Source organism: Curcuma longa, chromosome 11 (genome assembly GCF_044706935.1).
Source record: "Curcuma longa cultivar G26 ecotype Majalengka, Jawa Barat chromosome 11, ITB_CL_G26_1.1, whole genome shotgun sequence".
NCBI classification, from domain to species: domain Eukaryota; kingdom Viridiplantae; phylum Streptophyta; class Magnoliopsida; order Zingiberales; family Zingiberaceae; genus Curcuma; species Curcuma longa.
In genome coordinates this window covers 19,819,255-19,842,353 of record NC_133871.1, presented here as the reverse complement: position 1 = coordinate 19,842,353, position 23,099 = coordinate 19,819,255, and the positions used below count along the sequence as shown (strand labels likewise).

The 23,099-nt window shown below is 38.8% G+C and overlaps 4 protein-coding genes across 5 annotated transcripts; 1 reads left to right on the top strand and 3 right to left on the bottom strand.

Moving 5' to 3' along the window:
- Positions 1 to 272: 272 nt before the first annotated feature.
- On the bottom strand, positions 273 to 2,203 carry LOC141841017 (9-cis-epoxycarotenoid dioxygenase NCED1, chloroplastic-like). The gene has a single exon (XM_074729136.1). The coding sequence runs from the start codon at positions 2,191 to 2,193 to the stop codon at positions 316 to 318; it is 1,878 nt and encodes a 625-aa protein (XP_074585237.1). The 5' UTR covers positions 2,194 to 2,203; the 3' UTR covers positions 273 to 315.
- A 5,418-nt stretch (positions 2,204 to 7,621) lies between these two features.
- LOC141839932 (protein root UVB sensitive 1, chloroplastic) lies at positions 7,622 to 16,250 on the bottom strand. 2 transcript variants are annotated; one of them, XM_074727792.1, is made up of 7 exons: positions 15,325 to 16,250; positions 13,976 to 14,251; positions 13,171 to 13,227; positions 10,233 to 10,431; positions 9,418 to 9,530; positions 8,479 to 8,643; positions 7,622 to 8,282 (listed from the first exon to the last, which is right to left on the bottom strand). In XM_074727792.1, the coding sequence occupies exons 1-7, from the start codon at positions 16,132 to 16,134 to the stop codon at positions 8,217 to 8,219; spliced, it is 1,686 nt and encodes a 561-aa protein (XP_074583893.1). In that variant the 5' UTR covers positions 16,135 to 16,250; the 3' UTR covers positions 7,622 to 8,216. The 2 variants fall into 2 exon arrangements, with proteins under 2 accessions (XP_074583893.1, XP_074583892.1); XM_074727791.1 differs by having other exon boundaries at positions 7,622 to 8,404; positions 15,325 to 16,247.
- A 307-nt stretch (positions 16,251 to 16,557) lies between these two features.
- On the bottom strand, positions 16,558 to 19,953 carry LOC141841952 (glutamyl-tRNA reductase 2-like). The gene is made up of 3 exons (XM_074730157.1): positions 19,435 to 19,953; positions 18,088 to 18,329; positions 16,558 to 17,965 (listed from the first exon to the last, which is right to left on the bottom strand). The coding sequence occupies exons 1-3, from the start codon at positions 19,685 to 19,687 to the stop codon at positions 16,832 to 16,834; spliced, it is 1,629 nt and encodes a 542-aa protein (XP_074586258.1). The 5' UTR covers positions 19,688 to 19,953; the 3' UTR covers positions 16,558 to 16,831.
- Positions 19,954 to 22,105: 2,152 nt separating this feature from the next.
- On the top strand, positions 22,106 to 23,071 carry LOC141841838 (putative carbohydrate esterase At4g34215). Its single transcript, XM_074730032.1, has one exon. The coding sequence runs from the start codon at positions 22,147 to 22,149 to the stop codon at positions 22,960 to 22,962; it is 816 nt and encodes a 271-aa protein (XP_074586133.1). The 5' UTR covers positions 22,106 to 22,146; the 3' UTR covers positions 22,963 to 23,071.
- The last annotated feature ends 28 nt before the right edge of the window (positions 23,072 to 23,099 follow it).

Here is a 23,099-nt window from a genome sequence, read left to right as displayed (position 1 = left end):
TAGACTTATTGAATTGAAATAAAGGATCACTACAAAAGTAACTAGAATTAGCGACGGAATATTCCGTTGCTAAAACACATTAACGAGGGAATAACGATGAATATTTTTTTTCATCGCTTTTTTAAGGTCCCTAACGTTATCTTTACGATGACATTTTAATTTCAGTTAATTTAACAACACTATAATATAAATATCTGAGTATAAATATCTAAATATAACTATCAATATCTAAATACTACAACACAAATATCTAAATATAACTATCAATATCTGAATACTACTGTAGCAGGAGAATCAACTGCCGTTGCGTGTTCTCTACTGGAGCCGTTGCGATCGCAGCTCGTCTCTGGAGACGAAGAGGCCGTGGAATCCGTAGGGCACCCGGCCCGGCAGCAGCACCTCCGCCACGATCTCCAATTCCAGCGACTGCGCGTCCATTACCAGGAACCTCGACTCGCCGCTGTCCTCGTCGTGCACGTACGAGACCAAGTACCCTTCGTCCTCCGCCTCGTCTTTCCTCTCGCCTTTGGGCACGAAAAACGGCTCCCCTCCGAAGCACCCCCTCCCGAAGTCCCGCCGGGCAACCACGCAGTCTCCATTGCCGGCGACCGCAAGGTCGAGCTTCACCACCCCGCTTATCTTCGGCAAGGGATCCGCCACGCCAAGGTATACGTAGCGGTTCCTCCGCCCCACGTAGCCCGGATGGATCACCCCGAATTCTAGGTTCGCCGCCGAGAGCGGTGTCCGCGTCACGGCACCGCTGCCTTCCACGTCGATCCTCACCATCTCCAAGGAGGCGTGCGTTAGCTCCATCCGCTCCAGCACGTGCTCCACCGGCAGCATGTTCGGCGCCACCAGGATCAGATCTCCTTCTTCCTCCCACGCGTTGATCGTGTGCACCGGGTTGAACCCCGGCACCTCGAACCACCGCATCTCCGCCTCCGACGTGGCATACCGCGGCAGTACCCCGATGCGCGGCACCTTGCCGTTGTCCAACCCCACCAGCCCGCCGCCGCCCAACACCATGTTCATCGGCTTCATCACGATCTGGATGTCCGGGAAGACGGCGTAGCGCTCCGTCACCGCGAAGTCGTGCAGGAACGACGGCTGCCGCACCGAGAAGATGGGCACGTCGGGGCCCGCCTTGTTCCCATTGGCGTCGAACCGGAAGTAGGTGAGGAAGGGAGGAATCAGCCAGTTGCGGAAGGCGAAGAGCTCCCCTGTTGATGGGTCCTTCTTGGGGTGGGCGGTCATCGCCATGGAGAGCCGGCCGGCGAAGTCACACCGGCCCAGAGTGGTGATCTCCCCGTCCTGCGGCGATACGCTCACGGCGTAGGGCAGGTCGGACTCCCCCAGCGCGTAGAGGCGGCCGCCGAAGAAGACCAAACTGGTGTTTGCCAGGCCCATTCCCTCCGCGAGGTTCATCTGCCCAGTGAGTACCCTCACTGCTGCTACCACTCCGCGCGCCACCCCGGCGAAGCCGTGAAAGCCCGAGAAGATATTGGGGAGGACAGAGCCGCCGGCGTCGCGCTCCACGAGGTGCTTGTAGGTGCAGACGTATCGGGAGCAGAGGATGGCGGGATCGGTGCCGTCGCCACCTGCGGGGAGGAGGAGCGAGTGCAGCATGCCGTCGCCGTCGAAGAGGTGGTGGGGGCCGCGGGGCAGATGCTGGGGGTTGGGCCCGTTGCGGATGTAGGCGCCGCCAGCGAGGCAGCGCGGGATGGCGCCGCGGACGACGGGACAAGGCGTCGGAGGGAGCTCGTCGACGGGAGCAAAGTTGCCGGAGAGCACGTAGCGGGGGTCTACGGAGCGACGGAGAACGGGTGGGTCCATGAAGTTGTGGATGAGCTCGTCGAGGTCGCTGCAGATGGATGCGAAAAAGGAGCGTGGATTTCGAGGTCGAAGAGAAGCTGGTCGTGGTCGTGGAGGCGGCGTATTAGTTGGTCGGCGACTGGTGTCCTGGTGGCTATCAGCCTCCTTCCGGGAAGCGGCGCTTGTTCCGATGATGGTGGTCGCCGGAGCTGTTTTGGTTTGAAGCTCCGCGGTCTTCTCCTGATCTGTTTTCCCTTCCGACACAGCCCTCAGAAATGGAGGAGAAGACGAGGATGGCGTCAGCGGAAGCATCGACGGAACCTGCCTCCAGTGTCGGCCGGAACTGGCCGGAAATGAGGTGGTTAAGGTGACCGACAGCATATTCACTTTGATGTTGTCTCCGATCGTCCAGGCCGGCGATCACCGAAGGCCTGATCAATGTTATTTATGGTTGGATTTCCCTAATTAATCAAATTAATCGCGAAAAACATGTATAAATTAAAAATAAAATAAAATACTCATCATATATTTCATATAAAAATATTTAAATATGTGGTTTAGGGTTTAATAATTTTAATTAAATTATAATAATATTAAATTAATATATTTTTTATAATAAAAATATAGGAGGAGATGTTCATCTATTACTTGTGTTTTGAGTCAAGTGTATCATTTTTATCTGATAAATAAATAAATAGTGGATAATAATTTGGAATAATGCCAAATTACATAATTTATCCCTTGATATTAACATATCGCATTAACTTTGCCTAATTACTATTAAATTCGCATTAATCTATATAAATTCATATAACTTTTATAATTTTAATTTATATGTCACTATAAATTCATATATAGTTATAAATTAAACATTAATCTATATTAAGATTAATATAATAATTAGATGAATTGTTCAAGTAAACCAATTTATCAAATGAATACGGTTAGAAATTTAGGGTCCATTTATTCATATACAATATTGTATGTTAAAAAAAGGTAAAAAATTACAAAAAAAAAAATACTGGGATGACAGCTAGGAGAGAAAGAGATGATGACTTGTAGATGATAAAAATAAAAATTTTTATTTTTATTGACCAAGAGAAGATTTTTCTTTATTATAATTTTTCTTATTATAGTTAGTTTACTTTAGTATTATAAACGTGCACGTTGATATTGCTGTGCAACTTTCATGAGAAAGAGACCGTGAAGGTATAAAAAATATGCCTATTACATGTTTATATCACAGGATAATTTTATATTGAAGCTAAAAAGATAAAATTTATTTATTTTTAATATTTTTTATTAATTTTTAATATTTTAAAAATCCTTTTTGATTTACTATTAAAGGAAATAAACTGTTAATAATATATCATAAATATCTACTGTGACTACGAATATCTATCAATTCTTTTAAATTATTTTTTTCATGTTAGTACCGCGAGTATCAGATGATTGAACATTAGTTTTGATAATGATACAAAATTTAAGTTAAGTGTGTAATTTGTACTGATATGTTTATCTAAGTATACAGAGAGCACAGGAAAGTCCTAATTGAAGCTAGGCAATGAAAGTCTCAGGGTGAAGTCTAGGCAAAAGAAAATCTTGGCTTGGAGGACTAGGCAGAAGTTTTAACGAGATCAAGTGTACTAGGTGAAAATTCAGACAGGTCAGGTGGACCAGATGCATGGCAAAAGGTCAGACAAGTCAGGTATGTGGACTAGATGCATGGCAGAAGGTTAGATAGGTCAGGTGGAATAAATACATGGCGGGAAGTCTAGGTAGATCAAGTGGATCAGTTGTCTAACAACAAATCTTGGGGGTCAAGGAATGGAGGGGCGAAAACTTTAATTCCGGACGATCTTATCTGGAATCCAAGCGATCGGAGTCTAGCGCCCGGATTTGATCCAAGCGACCAGATGTCAACGAAACCAATCTAGCGAAGCAGTAAGGTGGCAAAGTCCCTGTAGTCGGGACACCTCATCTTCTAGATGCTCGGTTTGGTTCCAGGCGCCCGGATTCGGATAAATGCTACGACAACCAAAGTTCATCCAGAACATCCACGTCATCATATAGGCGCTCGAAAATGAATACAGACGTCTAGAAGTGTCGGGTCAGCAGCGCCGATGGTGGATCGATGGCCAGCATGAAAGTGCCTGGAAAGACTTCCAGGTGCCCAAAAACCCAATAAAAGAGCTTCGAGGAAGACCCCTTAGAACAATAACTCAGAGCAACCCGACGACTATCTGTGCGTGAAGAAACATCTTGGAGGTTGTCGTAACGTTGAAGTTTTGCACAGAAAGACTATGACTCTACAACTTCGGTAACTCGATTACTATTCTGTACTTGATTTCAAAGAACAGTGGTATTTTTACCATTCCTGTTTTTCTGTAATCGATAAAATTCTTGTTCGTAAGAAAGGAGTTTCATAGTGGATTGTTCAACGTAAACGATTGTAGGTTTTGGAGTAGTAGCCTGTGGCTATGAACTAAATAAAAAATATTGTCTTTTTGTATTTGTGTTTTGAGATTATGTTTTACAATTTCCACTATAACATTTTTTGTTGTTTAATTCTGATCGATCAAACTTATGAACAAAAATGAACGAACTTTATGAAAATCGAAAAAAACACTACAGATAGTGCTATTCACCCTCTCCCTTTTAGCGCTCTCTTCGATCTTACACTTAATCCATAATCTAATTTTGATTTTTTTTCCCCTTCTCAATTCAGATACCAATTTGAGCTTGTCACAGGCAACATGTCTAGACTCATAATGCATATAATGCAAGTGAAACTGATATATTTTTAATGAGTTGATAAAATTTTAATCTAATTTATTTAAATTATTTGATAGAATAGATCAATTCAACGGATTAATTTAAATTAACAGTTTAAATGTGTCCAGATATATTTTTTCACCTAATTAATTTATAATTTGATTTTTTAACAACTCGTAATGACATTTTAACTATAAATATTTCGTTTGCCTTTATTCAAACGGTGTCTAAATCCATATTTTTTTTATTCATTAATTTATAATTTAATTTTCTTGACAAGGCATAATGACATTTGTATTTATGTGAGCGAAGAGATATATTTTAAATGTAAGTTTTAAAAATTTTAGCAACTGTTATTTACGTGTCAATATTGCTAAACCATGTGTTATGTCGGTTGATCAATTATTTGTTTATATTATAATAATTAACAATTGAAAGAGTCCTCTTCATATAGTAATGTTGACTTTATTTTCATGTCTGACAAAATAAGCTTGACTTTATTTACCTACTCATGTACTGAGTATATATATATATATATATTTATTGCACATCCAGTAAATATTTAATATAAAATATTTTTTATTCAGAATTTAAACTTTAGATATTAAATATTGTTTAGATTATATATATATTATATTACATACGCATGAATATTTAGTATAAAATATTTTTTTAAATTTGTACTCCCTTTAATTTAAATATTAAATTTCAAATCTTAAATTTTAAAATCTAAATCATAAATAAAAAAATAAAAATATATTTTATATTAGAAGCTCACGAAATGTGTAACATAAAGTATACAATATATCATTTACTTATATATATAATAACGTTATGTTATGTGATGCACGATGTGCGATTGTACACGCTTGTATGTCGCTCAATTTTTTTTATTAATTTTTTGGGCTTGTCATTAAATCATTTAATATTTTATCTTTAAGGCGTAGGAGTTGGATTATAATATTAAATAAAAAATTAAATTAAAAAAAAATAGATGCTCACAAAATGTACAAAATAAAGAGTATATATATATATATATATATATATATATAATATACTATGATTTCTTATTTATTATACATAATATATCAGGGATGGAAGATATGATAAGGTATCTAACATTCACTGTATTCTTAGTCCCTCCATATTATTGTTTGAAGACTTAAAATATACATCTATAAGTTATAGAGACATCTCTTGATTCATGCATAGTCACCGTCAAATCTAATGTCAACTCAAGGCATAAGCCATAATGGCCTATGTCTAGGGCCCAATAAAATTATAGCCTCTACTTTTTTATATTTTAATATTATTTATATTTTTAAAAAATATTCACTCTTAATTTTTGATTAATTTAAAAAAACATTGTTTTTTATTTTATTTTATTTATTATTAATTTTTAAATTTATATATTTTATTTTTAAAAACTTAATTAATTTTTTTTCCGTATTGATCTCTTAAAACGTATACCCTCGTAGTTATCGATAATCTCATATCTTTTTTTTCTTTCATCTATTATCACGTCTATTTTCTCTATAAGTCAATGATCTCATGCCTGAAAACCAACAACACTAACACGATAATTTTTTAATATCCAATTGACAGATCAAATTCATTTATTAACACCCCTAATCTACCCTGACACGTGCTTGCATGATTTTGCAACAAGAAAAAAACGAAGATCCAATGTAATTAGCGTTTTTTTTTTACTATTTGGATCTTTCAGATCATTGAATTCAAAAATAAAATAAAATAAATATTTATTATTAAATTAGACAGTATGTATATATATATATATAATTTTATTATGCTGCTTACGAGATCCGTGCACACCTAAAAGTGCAAGACGGCCGAATGTACACATAGATACTCAGGGGCTGTTTGGTTTTAAGTTGTATTTTTTCAACGGAAAATTGAGGTTGAAAATATGTAAATGTATAGTTGGGATTGAGAAAAGGTTGAGAAAATGTAAATGTAAATGGAGTGTTTGGTGAATATGAGGTTAAGTTGTATTTTAGATACCCATTTACTTATTTACCCTTATTAAAAACTCGAAAAAATTCTTATATATTTTTTACAAGGGTAGATGTGTAATTTAAACTTTCAGGTTGGCAAAAAGGACCTCCATAGGTCCTTTTTGCCAACCCCCAATTTCAGATTACCCCAACCACATATGTACATTCACCATCTAAATCCAAACACCCATTATTTGTCCATTGCACAAATTTCAAGAACTCAATGGAACATTTACATATGGAAAACCTAAAACCAAACACCCCCTCAGTCGCCCACGTTATTACCCACAAAGTGATGGGCAGACACACACAGAATATTAAAATCGTATATATATATATATATATATATATATATATATATATATATATATATATATACGAGTTTGATATCCTGCGTAACAGCCCGCTGCGCGTTCGTGCGCGATCCGATCTCAGTCGTCCATTTCTCGCGATTGCACAGTGTTTCTCCTCGAACGTTCGCCGATTCCCGGCGTCCGTTCATCGCCGTCCGACCACCGATTGCCGCCGGACCGGACCCGTTGGAACTGCAACTCACCGGCAGTCCGGTGGATGCCGGAGTCCGGCCCCGATTCGGCCGGAATCCGGCCGGATTCCGGCGAAATCGGCGAACAGGGCGTCTGCTGTGTTTCGGCCGGAATCCGGTGCCGATGTGTGCGCCGTCGAGTTGCGCTTCCAACGAGCCCGGGATGGTGGCCGGCGGTGACCGGATGGCGAAGAACGGCGGCGATGAACGGCGGGAGGTCGGGCGGTCGCGTACGGGAGTCGGGATTTTCCGTCGCGCGGGATATCATTCCTCTATATATATATATATATATATAAACTCAAGGTAAAACATGTATCTTAATTCCAGTTGTTAAAAAGGTTCAAATAGATGGCCAATTACCTTCATGTGAATTATTCGAATTGGTTAGAAACAAAGCTATTAGAAAATTTTGATTGTCCATATGCAGAGACACTTAACTACTTAAGGACACGGTCACAGTTCACTAAACGACCCACAAATCAAAATCTGCATCAGTTTTGTATCATCATCAAGATTCTGCATCCAAATACACCTATGAGATTATCATAAAAATTCTGAAACAGATCCGGCTAAATGAAATGGCATAGTTCTGCTGACATAAACTATCAGACTTTAGTACATTTCCTGAGCCCATTGTACTTGGCCAGGAGATTGGGGTGATTATTGGAAAAGTAGCACTGTTGTACCAGTTTTGGCTTGGTACATCGGGATCCAATCTTCAATCTCTGTTTGTAAAAGGCAGAGGCATACTGTCTAGTATCTCTACAATGGTTTCAAGGTATTTCAATTCTTCCTTTCAAACTCAAAACTCTGATTAACGCTAAGAAACATGTTTCTTTCAAGAATAGAATTTTCAAGTTGTCGTTGTTGCTCACAAATTAGTCGTTCAACCTTTAAACAAACATCTGACGACATGGATTGCCTAGTCCTCTATTTTCTTTGCATTTGGGTTTTGTTGTTCTGCAAGAGTTCCATAAATCTGTTCAAACAGAAACTAGAAAGGTGGCCGTATTCTGTTCTGTAACGGCCTTGCAATCAGCCCATCAGTGACCCAGCCACTTTGCAGTCCATCAGATTTTACATGTCCATACTCCCTTTGAACGTAATCTAACGATATATGCAACCTTCCTCCTGGCCTGCAATCATCAGCAATACTTCCTGATTCGATGTCCACATTTTTTTCCAGCCAGTACAAGTAATTAACATGAAAAATAGACTTTAACATGTCGTCTGGTGAACAACTTTCCTTGAGAATTATCTGCAGTGGTTAAAATTATCGCTTAACTTGATGGATCCATGCATCAAAGAAAAATAGACTGTTGTTTTACTCACACAAAATTTTCCTTTGTTTTCTGTAAGCAGATAGCCTTCGTTTCTGAATAGATCAAAAAGTGCAAAGGCATCTTCTTTATTGTTTACCAATTCACTAAGTTTAAATCCCATCTGCAACCTGTGGCCAATCTCAGCTGCTGCATCTTTAGCCTCTGATGATAGTACCTGACAACATTTAGGAATACTTGAGCTCTGAATGGAACATGAAATCATAAGGGTAGATTTATTCTAAAAAGGAGCTGTGTTGACAACTTCATAGACAATATTTCATATAAATAACTTCCTGTCCAACTATCTGAAATTAGGTGTTTCATTTACAATGAGTTGGATGATTGGAAAAATGTACACTTCTTCCATTGTAGGGAGGTTAGGGAAATGCAGAAGTTGGTTTGGTTATACCTAATTAGAAATTTCAATTTTACCAGGACTAATTTAATGCTGTGTTTATGCTCATTGGCTGAATAAAGATATATAAGAAAGGAATTTGCTGCTTGTACTTGTAATTGCTGTGTTTAAGTGATGCCTCTGGAAGTAAAGAAACAATATCAAATATGGTGGTATGAAGGAGGATTGTTTAACATTGGTCTTTAGAGCTGAAGCACGTGGTTTTTTTAGAAGCATCCTTTAGAGGAAAAAATGGTTGGCTGTGAGGCAATGTCCATAAAGCCCTTCAATCATAGAGTCAACTGGAGCTGGCTTTGCAGCTTTTTGGCCCCAGGGGAAGTAATAGTAGCAATTGCATGCTTGGAGACATCTAAAGTATGTGAAGGTATTAGATATGCCGTCGAAAACAGATTTGACAATTTCAAACTGTTTTTGATTCACTACATCCCATGTACTTCTTTGATTGCATTTCCCTCTGTTTTTATATAATCTAGTAAATGATGTTGTTGGAATATGGGCTGGTGTTAATGCATCTTTAAAATAAAATAAACTTACTCTTTGAATTGTTCTGTCAGGAAATTGCATGCTTGGGAAAAATGGTTCTACATCATTAACCTCTTTTACCGGAGGAATTTGCCCACTTAATAGATATTCGCTAAAAACCAGACCTGTTGAACGTTCAAATGAAATTTGAAAGAGTTGCAATATAAGGTTAACTTAATCAAAAGAACTAAAGGAAGAATGTGGATAAGTTAGCAAATAAGTCAGTAGAAAAGAAAATCCCAGCCAGCATGAAATAACACTACAAGGAAGTTTAAAAAGGACAAAACAAAATTCATAAATAATAACTTTTGCAGCAGCTAATTTATGTCCAACAAAGAAAAAGCTGCAGATGTGAAACATTAACTGAGGTGTGTTTGCTTATGAAAACTGGGAACAACTTTCTATAGTATTTTTTTTCCTAGTAGATCAAACATATTTTGTGAGCGAGAAAAAAAATACTGTGGAGAAGTCAAAAAAAAGGATGACAAACGTGTTTCTTTATTGTACTTTACTTTTCAATTACAAATACAAAACCAAACACACTAGAGAATGGGAATACAAATACAAAACCTTTAATGTGATTTGACAATGAGCTTCTAATCAACACGTTATCTCACAACAACAACAACAATAATAATAATAATAATAAATGTATCAAAATAGAAGCCCTGAAGCCAATTGTGCAATTTCAATGTTTGAGATGCTTTGTTTAGTTCAAGTACACTAAAGACTATTACAATGGAAAAGTTAGACAAGCAGAAAAAAATTGAAAATTCCACAATATGCCACAAATGGAAAATGAATCACATTGACAGTCAAGAACTTACATGCCCGATAAGGATTAAAAGTTCTTATCTGAATTGATTGATAAGACTTGATGTTGCAGTACATATGGAGTCCTGTCACTGCAGTGAAAGAAGCAAGAGCTAATGGAGTTGATGAGCCAATATAGTTACCCAGGGCTATTCCGAGCATTATCCCAATAAATTTGCTCACCATTCCTTGAGCTTCTCCTTTTGCAATAACCTAAAATTGAGATTAAAACAACCAAGTGAATATGCAGACGCACAGATGATATATGCACACATCAAAATTTTAAAATCTGAAACACACAACATATGTGATATGATATTCACCTATGGATAAACATATCCTCCTTATTGTAACCCAGTTACAATTTACATTTTTTGCATAGATCATAGGAGTTTTAACAATATAAAAAATCCATAAAAGTAAGTTTGCAAATACTATAATGATAAACAACAAAATTCAAAACAAGATAGATTTTTTTCACTGGAATTTATGAGAAAGTAGAATGTAGAACCCATGCATAAAGCCTAAGCTTTAAATATTTAATATTCTTTAGGAATGGATTTTTCAAAGTAATGTCATCTAGTCATCAAATTCTTACCCTCTCCATATAAGAAAAGTTGTGGTTCATTAATCTCTACTATTAAGTGTTGATTTACAAGTCTAGATCTTCAGAAAAAGAGTGTGATTTTTACCACCAGATCTATGCTCAGCTGAATCCAAGCATAATTTCTTGGTGTCACAAACCATTAGTCAACATTGTTAAAGACAGTTGAGATGCCTGCATCTTAATTACAAGTGCTTGCCCAAGCAAAGCAACACCTCTACATTTGAAGAATTAGGAAAATTTTCCTATGCTCATAAAAAAATCAACTAAAAATGATCAAATACGTACTTGTACTAAACAATTATAATTATTCATGAAAATAAAACTGCATAAGGCCTCTGAAATTATATAAGCATATTATTAAAAAATCATTGCTAATTATTATTAATAAAACATTTGTGTGAACTGATTAGCCAAATGACAAATATTGAGCTATATAAAAAGAAATCATTTTAGTTAATGCATGTTTAAAAAAAAACAAGATCGACCTTAGTTTTACAAAAAAAATGTATATATATATATATATATATATATATAATTTAAAATTCCTAAAGTAATATATATATATATATATATATATATTACTTTAGGGATTTTAAATTTGTATAATATAATTATATTAATTCTGGCTTAACTTTATTGGAAAAATTATCTAGTTAATGGCATGTAAGAAAGATTAAACTATGTTTCAGAATTTATGTGAACTTTAGAGATTTCTAAAGGAACTAATTTTCAAATTAATATGTTCAGAGCACTATTTGTTTTATGTAATAGTGTTCATAATGAAATGAAAACAAATGCTAAAGATTGCATTAACAGCTTCTTGATTGGAGAACAAATATTTAAAGAATTCAGAAGAAAAATTATTGAAGAAATGAAGCATATAAGAAAAGGTGAATAAGGAGAAGCAAATGAGCAAGATAAAGGTGGTCAAGATTGAAAAGTTGTTGCATGAACAACATCACTGCTTTTAAAAACAAATAATATTATATTAAATTATGAAATTCTACAAAAAAAAATACAATATAATAAAATGGTTACTTCAGTTATTGTACAGCTTAGAATCTTAGATAGTAACATGAGTTCTATATGCATATTAGATAGTTAAAACTCTTTTTTTCAGAATGTGAGCACCTAGGCTAAAACCTAGTGCTTCTTGCAAGTGATTTGCCAAAGGAATTCTAGTTGAAGTCACTCGCTTGGCATGATTTGAAGTGATCAAATGATGCTATGGTTATAGAGCCTAGGAGCTCGCCTATAGGACTTTTTGCTAACATTGTCATTTAATAAATAATTTGTTTGTACTATCTCACTTTTTTAAGTAGAGACCTGTTTCCACCTTATTGTTGATTATCCGACCATTCTCCGGCACCCCACATTGGCGAGAGATTCATGTACCGGACTGTCTTTTTTTTATCTATACAACAACAACCCTTATCCCATTAGGTGGGGTCGGCTATATGGATCCTTCTACGCCCTTTTTTATTTTTATCTATGATTTCATTAAATCCAATGTAAAAATAGATGATTCATTTGCTCCATGTGTAGAACACATGGACCATATTTCCAAACAAGTGTTGCATTAGTACATACACTTATAAGGATAGTATTGCCATATAGTACATGAAAAATATGATTCTTATGATAGTGAAACAAAGTCAATTATTACAACTAATTTATCATCCACAAAGAGGAAGTGAATGATAATTGTGTGCCACCCACAAACCTATGTAATTTAATCAATTTTAAGTTCACAGCAATGATGTGAAAATTTTAAGCTGGTTTTATCTACTTTTGGTCGACTGTCTTAGAAAGTGCAGACCCTGAATAGTTGGACTCAGCTTTATGATACAATTTATGTATCACAAATTATACTAGGGCTAACCATAGATTAGATTCACTAATCATAAACATGAAGAAAGAGCTAAGTGGTTGTACTATTGTTAGTATTCTATAGTAACTATTCTGAGCAATATGGAGAGAAAATAACAAATAGAGAAAATGATGAATCTTACACAATATCTTGTGGAATGTGTCAAGTGATAAAGGAAGTGATACAAGATAGATGACACTAACAACCTAAACATTCTGATAGTGTATGCCTCGTTCAGTCCCTGCCTACAAAAATGTAAACCCTCATGTTTAAATCTTTAAATCAAGTGACAGCTACTTTAAGTTGGGTGCAAAATCTGCTATCCAAAATTTGCTAATTAAACTTGGTGAAAAGGACTAAAGAAACGATTCTTGTGAAGAAAAAATTGATGTCCATTTCAACAGACTTATAAGTATCAACAAGCATGACTTGTAAAAGGATGGACTGGAGTATAGAACATAGAGATGCATCATACCTCAGCAAAATTTCTTTGCACAGCAAAACCAGCATAGAAACAGCTTCTGGTAGCAGCCTGTCAATCGTAACCACTGCTTCAGTGAGAAGATAAATTACAAAAATGCAATGTAAACCTAGACTAACATTATCTATTTAAATGGAAATCTCCAGCACAATGATACTACGTAGGAAATTGAATTCAATAAAATGCATTTCAAGGGTATAGAAAGGGATCATTATTACATGAATAAATTTAAAAAAATTAATGGTGGTTGATTGGCGACATCTGAGGTGTAGGTACCTGATCAGAGAAAAGGGGAAAAAATTAAAAAGAGATGGTTTCTACAATGCAAGGGTTAGGTTCTGGTGCTTGCAATCAAACCCATAGGCATTCTTGCACACAATGCAGTGATGAACAACAAACATGATCCCTTCATTTTGACAACCATGGTTAGAACAACAAACATTATGTCCCTTCATTTTGGCATATGCTATACATACACGACCTCACAGATTATTTTACGGTAGCAACCAAAATTAATCCCTCACTCCCCTCGCTTCTCTAGTTTTTTGGCATAGATGCATGATCAAACATAGTATTTTAATAATTCATTTTGATTGCATCAATCCTACCTGATCAGAAATATAATTGTGAATTGTTTATTTTCCTTGGTTCATCTTGAATCTTCAGTACTATGCAAGAGTGGATCTAGAATACAACATTTAATTGTAGAATAGCATAACCAGATGCGTAGCCAAATGGAATAGTCAACAGATACGCAGTTTAGAACATTAGGAAAAAACAAAATTGGATGCAGAAGAACCTGAATCAGAGAAGCTGCAGATCGGCTAGCCCCAGCTGTAGCACCTATCAAAACGAAAAATTGAGGAAATGCAGGAGTAATGATTTCCAACCCATATGCCAGATTTTCCAAAAGATCAGCAAACAGCCTCCATCCCTTTGGATTAACATCAAAGTGGCGACCAAATTTTGACAATAATATTTTGCTAAGATAGCCTATTCCATCCTTGAGTACCCAATTTACAGCAGCTGCAGTTGGAATTGCACCTTTTCCCAATCCAATTGCATAAAGTAAAGCCTTAAAGGATAAAGATGTAGTAAGTATTAATCTACAATAGTGCATTTTAAGCAAAGTGTATATGCAAAATCACCAAATCAAATAGAAAAGAAAATTGTATCTAATTCAAAAAATAGGAAATATAAGTTATATAAGTCATGGAGTATGATGTTTTTTACACTAAATTGTGCTTTGAGACAAATAGGACAAATATGGAAAAACTTATGCAAGATGGAATATGGAAATTACTGTTAAAACTAGATATGCATAGTCTATAGGTTGAACAATTTGCAGAGCAAAGGACTATGGTTAATCTAACCGAGTTTATACTAGGAGATAATGGAAGATGCAAATTATTAGCAACAATTTCATCTCTTATAATTGCTAATTTGTGGAAATGTAGGTCTTATCTTAGAACAATGATCGTAAAATAGAAGATAATCTACCAAGCTAATCCATTTCTAGTCTTTACCAGTTTGAATTTACAAGCAAAAGGAAAACAAAAGTATGAATAAGAGAATGAAAACAAAAGTATGAATAAGAGAATCCATGATTCCTAACTATTTGGGGTTAGCAAAATGAATTTTATCTTGTCAATGGATTCTAAGGCTATCGTAATACAAACATCTTCTGTTACCAACTTTAACTTTCTTTGACATCTATCTAGCCCTCATAACTTGATTGTTTCATTCAACTTGTCTAATTGTCTAATCTTTGGACCATCCTTTAGAAAGTCCATAAGCACCAAATCAGGAAGGCAATAGTTCCTAGAATGATCATCATCAATCTATGTGAGTTTCAACCATTTTAAATCAGCTAAATGAAACACATCTTTCTATTGAACTCTATGCAAGACTATTACTAATAATATCTAGATTCCTTAACTCACTTTTGATTATGTTAACTAGAATTTTCTTTGAGCTCCTTCTAACCTTGCATCTTCAAATCTAATTGATTCAACTTGTCTAACTATAAACCTATTCATTGTCTGTGAACATGTTCATACCATTTGTTCAATTGCTATACATCATAAACTAAAACATTTCATGTTGTTGGATTGTGAAGAATTAACCAAAAGAGAGACAAGTGGAAACCTGAGTTGAAAGGACCCCGGTGATCTGGCTAGCAACACCCTGGACCCCTCTCCAGAGAGAGTATTCAAGGTAATCGCTGCTGACGCTGTGGGGATAACCTTCAGGCAGCAAAAGCCTCAGGATGAGATCTCTAAACATATGCCAAGAGGAGTCAAGACCCAGGTGGAAAGAGTGCTTGCCGTCTCCATAGCGGTGCTTCGCCTCTCGCTCGGTCACTAAAGAATCAGTGTATGGTTCAAACACGAGCTTCGTACGCCGGCCACCGGTCACTTCCCACACGAAAGAAAGAGCACCTCCAGCAGTGGCAGCTATGCCCAGTGCAAGAGATGGGAAGAGGGCTAGTGGGAGCAAGGACAGAAGCAAAACGCCAATAACCCTAACGGAGTAGGAAAAAGGATCGAAGTCGTTGGGTGCGCTCCCAAGAAAGAAGAGTTGCAACTGAGACCACCAGTCATCCGGGCCAAAAGAAAAGTTTTGGTCATCCGACCACCACCACCACCCATGATTTTTCCCATTGTTGTTATTATTATTGCTCCCATTGTTGCCATTTCCGTTGCTGCCGTCAACGAACGGTGAAGCCGAAGGATCTGAGGAGCGAAGCAGAGATGGTCGGCGCAGATAACAGGAATTAGGACTGAAGAAAGACAATTGCCGATGGCTACCGCCGAGAGGAAGAGAAGAGGGGCGAGAGAGATGGCAGTGGCCGACTCTGCCGGAGAGAGCCGAGCCGGAAGCTGGCGGAAGAACAAGGGCAAGAGAGTTGCAAGACGAGAATTGGGGCTGAAGCCCCGCACACACGCCGCCGGTCATGGAAGAAGTGCGCCCCCTTGACGCCTTTGCCGCCGGCGGACTGGGAAAACAGGAGCCAAAGCGAAGAGCAGCATAGGGTTTAAGCGGAAGCCTCTGAGAGAATCGGATTGGATCGGGACGCAATAAGAAGAATGCAAACACCGGGCTACCGACGGCTCTTCATTTTGACCGAGTTTCTATTTAAGGGAAATTTTGATTTATTTTTCTTCAAGTCTTCGGCGATAACCTAATCCTAACGGCCCATGGGTAGTTGGGAGTTGCACCTTGGGAAATAGAAATGTTTCAGGTCCCAATTTGCAAGAAACGACAAAATTGTTTCAAAATATTTTAAATGAAATTAAAAAGTAATTTTTTTTTCTAAAACTAAAAAATATCAAAACAAAGGGTAGACAGTAGCTTTCATGCGCTTATAGTAAAGAAGAATTTAGTATATAAATCACCAATACAATCATAGATTCAGTAATATCACAACAGTGGTTGAAGCAAAGAAACCAATTACATGATTCCAGCCGCAATAGGAGAGATGCAATATCAAATATCAATGCAATGCGATCAGTCAACTCTATGCAAACTGACACACGAGTATCATCATATATCGATCAAATTTATGAAAAGGTTCTTCTATTGTAGAAGCAGTGAAGCAAAGGATGAGAGATCTGTACTATCGAGCTTTTCCTGTACATTGTTGGGTAAGTTCTCAGGCCTGGATTTTCTCTACCTTGGCTTTGATCTTCTGCTCCAAGATTGCTTTCTCCGTGTCCAGACTGAACATCCTGTTGAGAGCGTGCATGTTTTCGAGGGTCTCGTCGAGAGTCCTGCTATCACTGCCATCGCATCTCAGGTGCTGTAATGGCCCATGAAGAAGCTTGTTAACTATACCTGTGCTAAGATCATCAATGGCCCTTCTCATTTTTTTTGTCAGCGCATCTTCACCGACCTTTTGTAGGCATTTATCGAGCTCCAAGGACCTAATTCTATCGGCATAAGATCTTAGCTTCTTGATCGTAGGGACAGTCTCCAGAGAATCTCTCCATGCTTCGAATCTCTTGAGCTCCTGAGTGATTATTGCCTGGGCTTCCATTGCCTTCCTCAACCTGTCTTCCTTGTTAGCTTCAACAACCTCCTTAAGGTCATCAACATTGTAGACTCTTGCATTCTTAACGTTCGAAACACAAGAACCGACATTCCTAGGGACCGAAATGTCAACAAAAAGCCTTATGCCCCCCACATCCTCACTCACAGGAGGAAGGACTTCTACATCTTCTTTCAGGAATAATGGCACATCTGATGCTGTGCTTGTAAACACCACATCAGCTTCAGCAACAGATGAGTGCAGTTCACTGAAAGGTTTGTAAATGATTTCGATATCTTTGAGCTCCTCACGAATGGCTTCCACTCGTTCCGCTGAACGGTTCACAACTACAGCCTTTTTGCACCCTTTAGCAGCCAAATGTTTGATGACAAGCTTCCCCATCTTACCAGCCCCTACTACCAGCATTCGGGCTGATTCACCACAGGGTTTGGGGAGCTTCATGAGGGCCAATTCGACAGCCGCTGAGCTTACTGATACTGCTCCAGACGCTATGTTTGTCTCATTGCGTACCCTCTTTCCGGCTGTTATAGCATCCTTAAACATTCTGTCAATGTTTTTCCCCAGTCCTCCGCTGACTTGACCTACCCTCACAACTTGTTTAACTTGCGCAAGGATTTGTCCTTCTCCTAGTACTAGAGAATCGAGTCCAGATGATACCTCAAACAAATGCCTAGTGGCATCACTATCATGAAGCATAAAAATATGTTCTCTTAGCTCTGAAACTGGAATTCCACTTGTCTGCAAACAAAATTTGAAGAAATATAAGAAGTACAAAGTTGTTTTTTCACGTTACGCAAATTAAACCTGAATTCATTCTATAGTGAACTCTTATATTCAAATTACAAGGCAAGAAAATATACCTTGGACATCCATTCTGTCACTTCTCTTATTCCACGGTGCCAAGAAAGAGCAACCACATAGATTTCCATTCTGTTACAGGTGCTGAGAACTGCAGCTTCTTCTATATGATTCAACTTGCAGAGCTCACCAACAGCATGAGACCATTGTGCCTCTGGAATGGCAAGCTTTTCTCGCATCTCCACTGGAGCAGTATGAACACTTAGACCAATAACAGCTATGCTGCTTCTTTCCTTCATATAACCTGGGAAGAGCCACACCGAAGCATAGTAATCCAGCAACATTTACCAGTTCATGCAGATTATGATAGTCTGGATTTAGAAGGGCAAGCAAACATGAAGCTAAAATCTTAATTACTCATCACACACATAAACATTTATTTCTTTTCAGCTTCTTTATCTATATGTTCTAATAGACTTGAAGCAGGGCAAAATGATGTATAATCATCACAGCCATCACAACTAGTTTGGATAATTATATTGGTGAAACGTGGTCAATATCCTGCTAAAGCTTGTGTGGACTAATGGCTGAAAGCTTATATGGAATTCAATTGACCATCTAAGGATGTCTACTTATGAAATTTAATCTAATAACTTGCTCGATCTCACACTAATCTGGTCTGAGAAAATTCATAAATGCACATTTAATGCGCCATTTACAGTTGCTATTTGTAAGATCATATAAGTATGTATCTCAGAATCTTCCCCAACAGATAGCTGCATAAGTTTCAACTTAAGTAGTTCTTCCATCAGATCTTAAACATAATAAATAGCTGACGGCATAATCCAAAACCCCCCAAATTAGTTTAACATAATATATAGCTGAGGACATAGTCCAAAACCCTCCAAATTATTTTACTTGGTATTTTTCTGTTGTTTCTTCTGTTCCCTTTGCACTTTACAATTTTGTTTCCCACCAAAGCCTGATAAAACTAGAGATTGATTGGCAATCATGTGGGCTAATACATGTATAGGTTATGTCTTCTCTCGACAGCTTAACCTTTATGACTCCATGAGACAGTGAAAGAATTAATGAAAGCTGAATGAGATGCATTTCACATCATGCCTTGATTGAGAATAATAGTTTAAATAAGAGACATTGTCTTGATTTGTTGCACAATAATTACTAGTCAGCAGGAAGCTAGTCATATTTACTTCTCAATCAAAGGTAGGAGGTTAAACAAATAACGGCGGTCACCAGTATCATTTTCAAAAAATAGATAGATGGAAACAAACACAAATGTAAAGAAAATCTAAGTGAGCAATTTTTTCAAGATCAAGCTTTGGTTATTGAGATTTCAGGAAATCATTTTCCAATAAAAAGTTGCCCCTTTTTGCCCTAAAACTTACGGTCGGTAGATAATTTCAACTGCTCAAGGGCAGAGATACTGGCCGCTGCCTTCTCTTCGTGACCCACCAGAGCCTCGCAACGCGGACTAGGGCGGCGCACAGCGCCTTTCCGGCCGACCTTAAACCTAAGCAATGAGGTTCCAGCAGCGACAGGCGAAGCAGTGGAATTGGGCGACCTGTTTCCATTGAAAGGCTCCGCCTTTGTGGCCGCGGTTCCTGGAAAGGCTATGGCGAGGCCGCTCGCAGCTGCCATTGTCTCTTGTCAAACAATTGATGGAATGTGGATTCCAGCAAGGTTGAGAAGGCAAAGGGAAGTCTCCGCTCGCAGTAGGTGCCTCCGTGTCCACTGTATCGATCGACCCCTCCCCCGCGGTGGATAAGCGAGAGGCAGAGATAAATTGGAAGATCTGGGGCGGCGAGCAGTGGGACCTGGACGATCGCGTGGGCGCCCGATGGATGTGGCAGGGAAGGAAGCAGGAGATAGGAGATATCGAGATTTGGGCTTCTTTGCCTTGCGATTGGCTGGCCGCAGCATGACCTATCCGCACGTCCCTTCTCAGTCTCATTCCCGATCGCCATGTTTTTTATTGCAAATAAAGGCGATTAGGGATAACAAAGAGGTGGATATCCCAACATACCAAACCGATTAAGAAGTCCATTACTTCACTAATCGCAGTCTCCTCTTTATTATGACAAATAATTAAAGCAAAATTTTAATTATTTTTATTAGATAAAAATAGAAAAATGTTTTATAGAAATTTAAAACTGAAATATACAAATACATTTTAGAAAGTCATTAAATATTTAAACAAATCCTCGAAAGATTTCATTGTCTCAGTTAGACATGAATGAATAGGTTAATTGGGCCAATGGAATGCCTTGTCTTGGTCAAACGTGTAAACGACAGCCACGCCGACGAGCGTCTCCGAGCTCCTCCGCCAGCTTGGGGCGTCAGTGTCCCGCGGCGGCGACCAAAGGAGCGGCGACAACTGTGGGGTGAAGGAAAAGCAAGGAAGGGAAGAAAAGAAGAGAGAACAGCGTCGGCAAGTGTGGGCAGAAGATGAGGAAGAGGAGAAGAGGAGAAGAGGAAGCAGAGATGGCGTCGGCGAAACAGGGGAGGCTGGCTACGAGAATCGGGTGAATATTTAGGTTACGGTAGCTTTTATTGATTCCTTAATGGGTTTGAGTTTAAACCGTTAAGCCATTAATCCATCCACTAGCCAATTAAACCCACTAAACCTCTTAACCCTAAATGAATTAGGATTTGATTGATCAAACCTCATCCACATTAGGTTTATTTAATTAACCCCTCCTAAATTAAAGTTAAGGCTATTTAACTTTAAGTCTTCGACACTGTAGGTCTTCGACGTTTCTAAAAATTGAAAACTTCAACTATTGCCGTTTTCCGTTTCCGTTTCCGCGTTTCCCGTTTCCCGTCTCCAAGTTTCTAGACAGCATAGCAAATTGGTCGATCGCACCATGACATATCGTTCGTAGCTAATTGGTCGAGCCTAAGCAAACATAACACGTCAGATCCAAATATTTCAACTGGTATAAAAGGCCCGGCCTATCTGCTAATTTGACCAATCAACCTATGGCTTGACTGATCCGGTCAAAGTAATTATTTCTCACTGGAACACCATTAGTTGACCGGTTGACTTGTGTTTTGTTTCTGTAGAAGATGGATTTTAGGAAGGTGGAATCCACCATCCCAGCAGTTCTACGTATATATGATCATCTATGAAGAGATAAATCGAGAATCTGTAATTGACCACGACGGAAAAGGATATTGTCTTGGCTTCGTTGAGATTTAAATTTTTACATACTCTTACAATTCTGTTCTATCGTAACCAATTCAACTATCGTATACTTATAAAAGGATCAGTATATATAAAAATATTATATTTCTTTTTCTACAAAGGTGGAATTTGTTATCTTAACGATTTCACATAGTCAGCCCCACGAGCAAAAGATAAATTAAAAAATTATAATTAATTACAATGAAAGAAAATATTACTCGACTTGGTCAAGATTTCATATTTCTTCTATTGTCGTTTAAAATGTAACAGGACTGTTCACGAGAAAATGGATTGCAATCCAGGTCATCAAGATGCCTCCTTTGCCTGCCATGCATGGAAGGCAAGTTGTCCGGGCGCCCCTACACAGGAACACAGTATGCATTTATTGCTTCGATGACTACCATTACATATAAAATTATTATGTATTTATAATGCAAATTAAATTTTATATATTAATAATCAGAAGTTGAGCTATTATAATGCATAGTACATGATAATATACGATACTGTTGATATTAATAATTCGATATATAAAGTATACGAAATAAATTTTCAATTGGCAACTTATGTAAAAGTATCAATTTTAGTCCCATGTCAATTCAAATTGGATAAAAATTAAAAAGGCAATCTAGATAATCATTTTGGTTAAAACGCGTCTCTTTTTTTAAAAAAGTTAAAATTACTTTAATTTATTTTTAAATTAATACATAAAAGCATCAATTAAAATAAAAAGAAAATATTAAATTAATTTATAAGAAAACTCTTCTGGTCTGACAATGGAAGTGCAGGTCTCTCGCTCACTCTCAAAAGACTGATTTTGAGTCTTCGTCTAAAACGGCCGCATCGTATGATTTAAACACGAGAAACAGCGACAAATAATGGCAGTCCGCTCCAATCGAGGCGATTCCAGTAAATGATGACGTCTCTTGTATCACGGGCGCTCGCGCTGCTCTGCCTCGTAGCGTTCGCCTCCGCGGGACGATTTCCGCTGTCCGGCCACGATCAGACGGCGGCCGAGGCGCTCATCTTCGTGCTCGCGGGACAGAGCAACATGGCCGGGCGTGGCGGCGTCTTCGGCGACCGTTGGGACGGCGTCGTCCCGCCGAGATGCCGCCCGAGCCGCTCCATCCTGCGCCTCGACGCGCGCCTCCGCTGGGAGGTGGCGCGGGAGCCGCTCCACGCCGATATCGACGTCAACAGGACCTGCGGCGTCGGCCCCGGCATGCCCTTCGCCCACGCACTGATTACCTCCTCCCTCCTCCGGCACCAGGCGCCGCCCGCGATCGGCCTGGTGCCCTGCGCCGTCGGCGGGACCAGCATCCAGGAGTGGGCGCGCGGGACGCCACTGTACGGCAGCTTAGTGCGGCGAGCAAGGGCGGCGACGGCAGCGGGGAGGCTGGCGGCGGTGCTCTGGTACCAGGGCGAGAGCGACACAGTGGCGCGCGAGGACGCGGAGGCCTACGGGGGACGCATGGAGAGGCTGATACAGGACCTGCGGGCGGATCTCTTCTCGCCGGAGCTTCGCCTGATCCAGGTGGCTCTTGCGTCAGGCGAAGGCAATTTCACAGAAGTGGTAAGGCAGGCGCAGAAAGGCATCAAGCTCACCAATGTCGCTTGTGTTGACGGCAGAGGATTGCCACTCGAGGCAGATCACGTCCACCTGACGACCGAAGCCCAAGTGAAGCTGGGGAAGATGCTAACAGAAGCCTATTTGAACTTAACTGTTTAACGTTTCCATTCACTACTCGACATCGAGCTCACTGCTAAACTCAGCCTCAGTTCCTCAAACCTCGAGTTGGGTTTCATGTGTTCTAGCAATTACTTCAATAATGTTTTCATTTTGCTCCGATGTGAAGGAATTTAGCA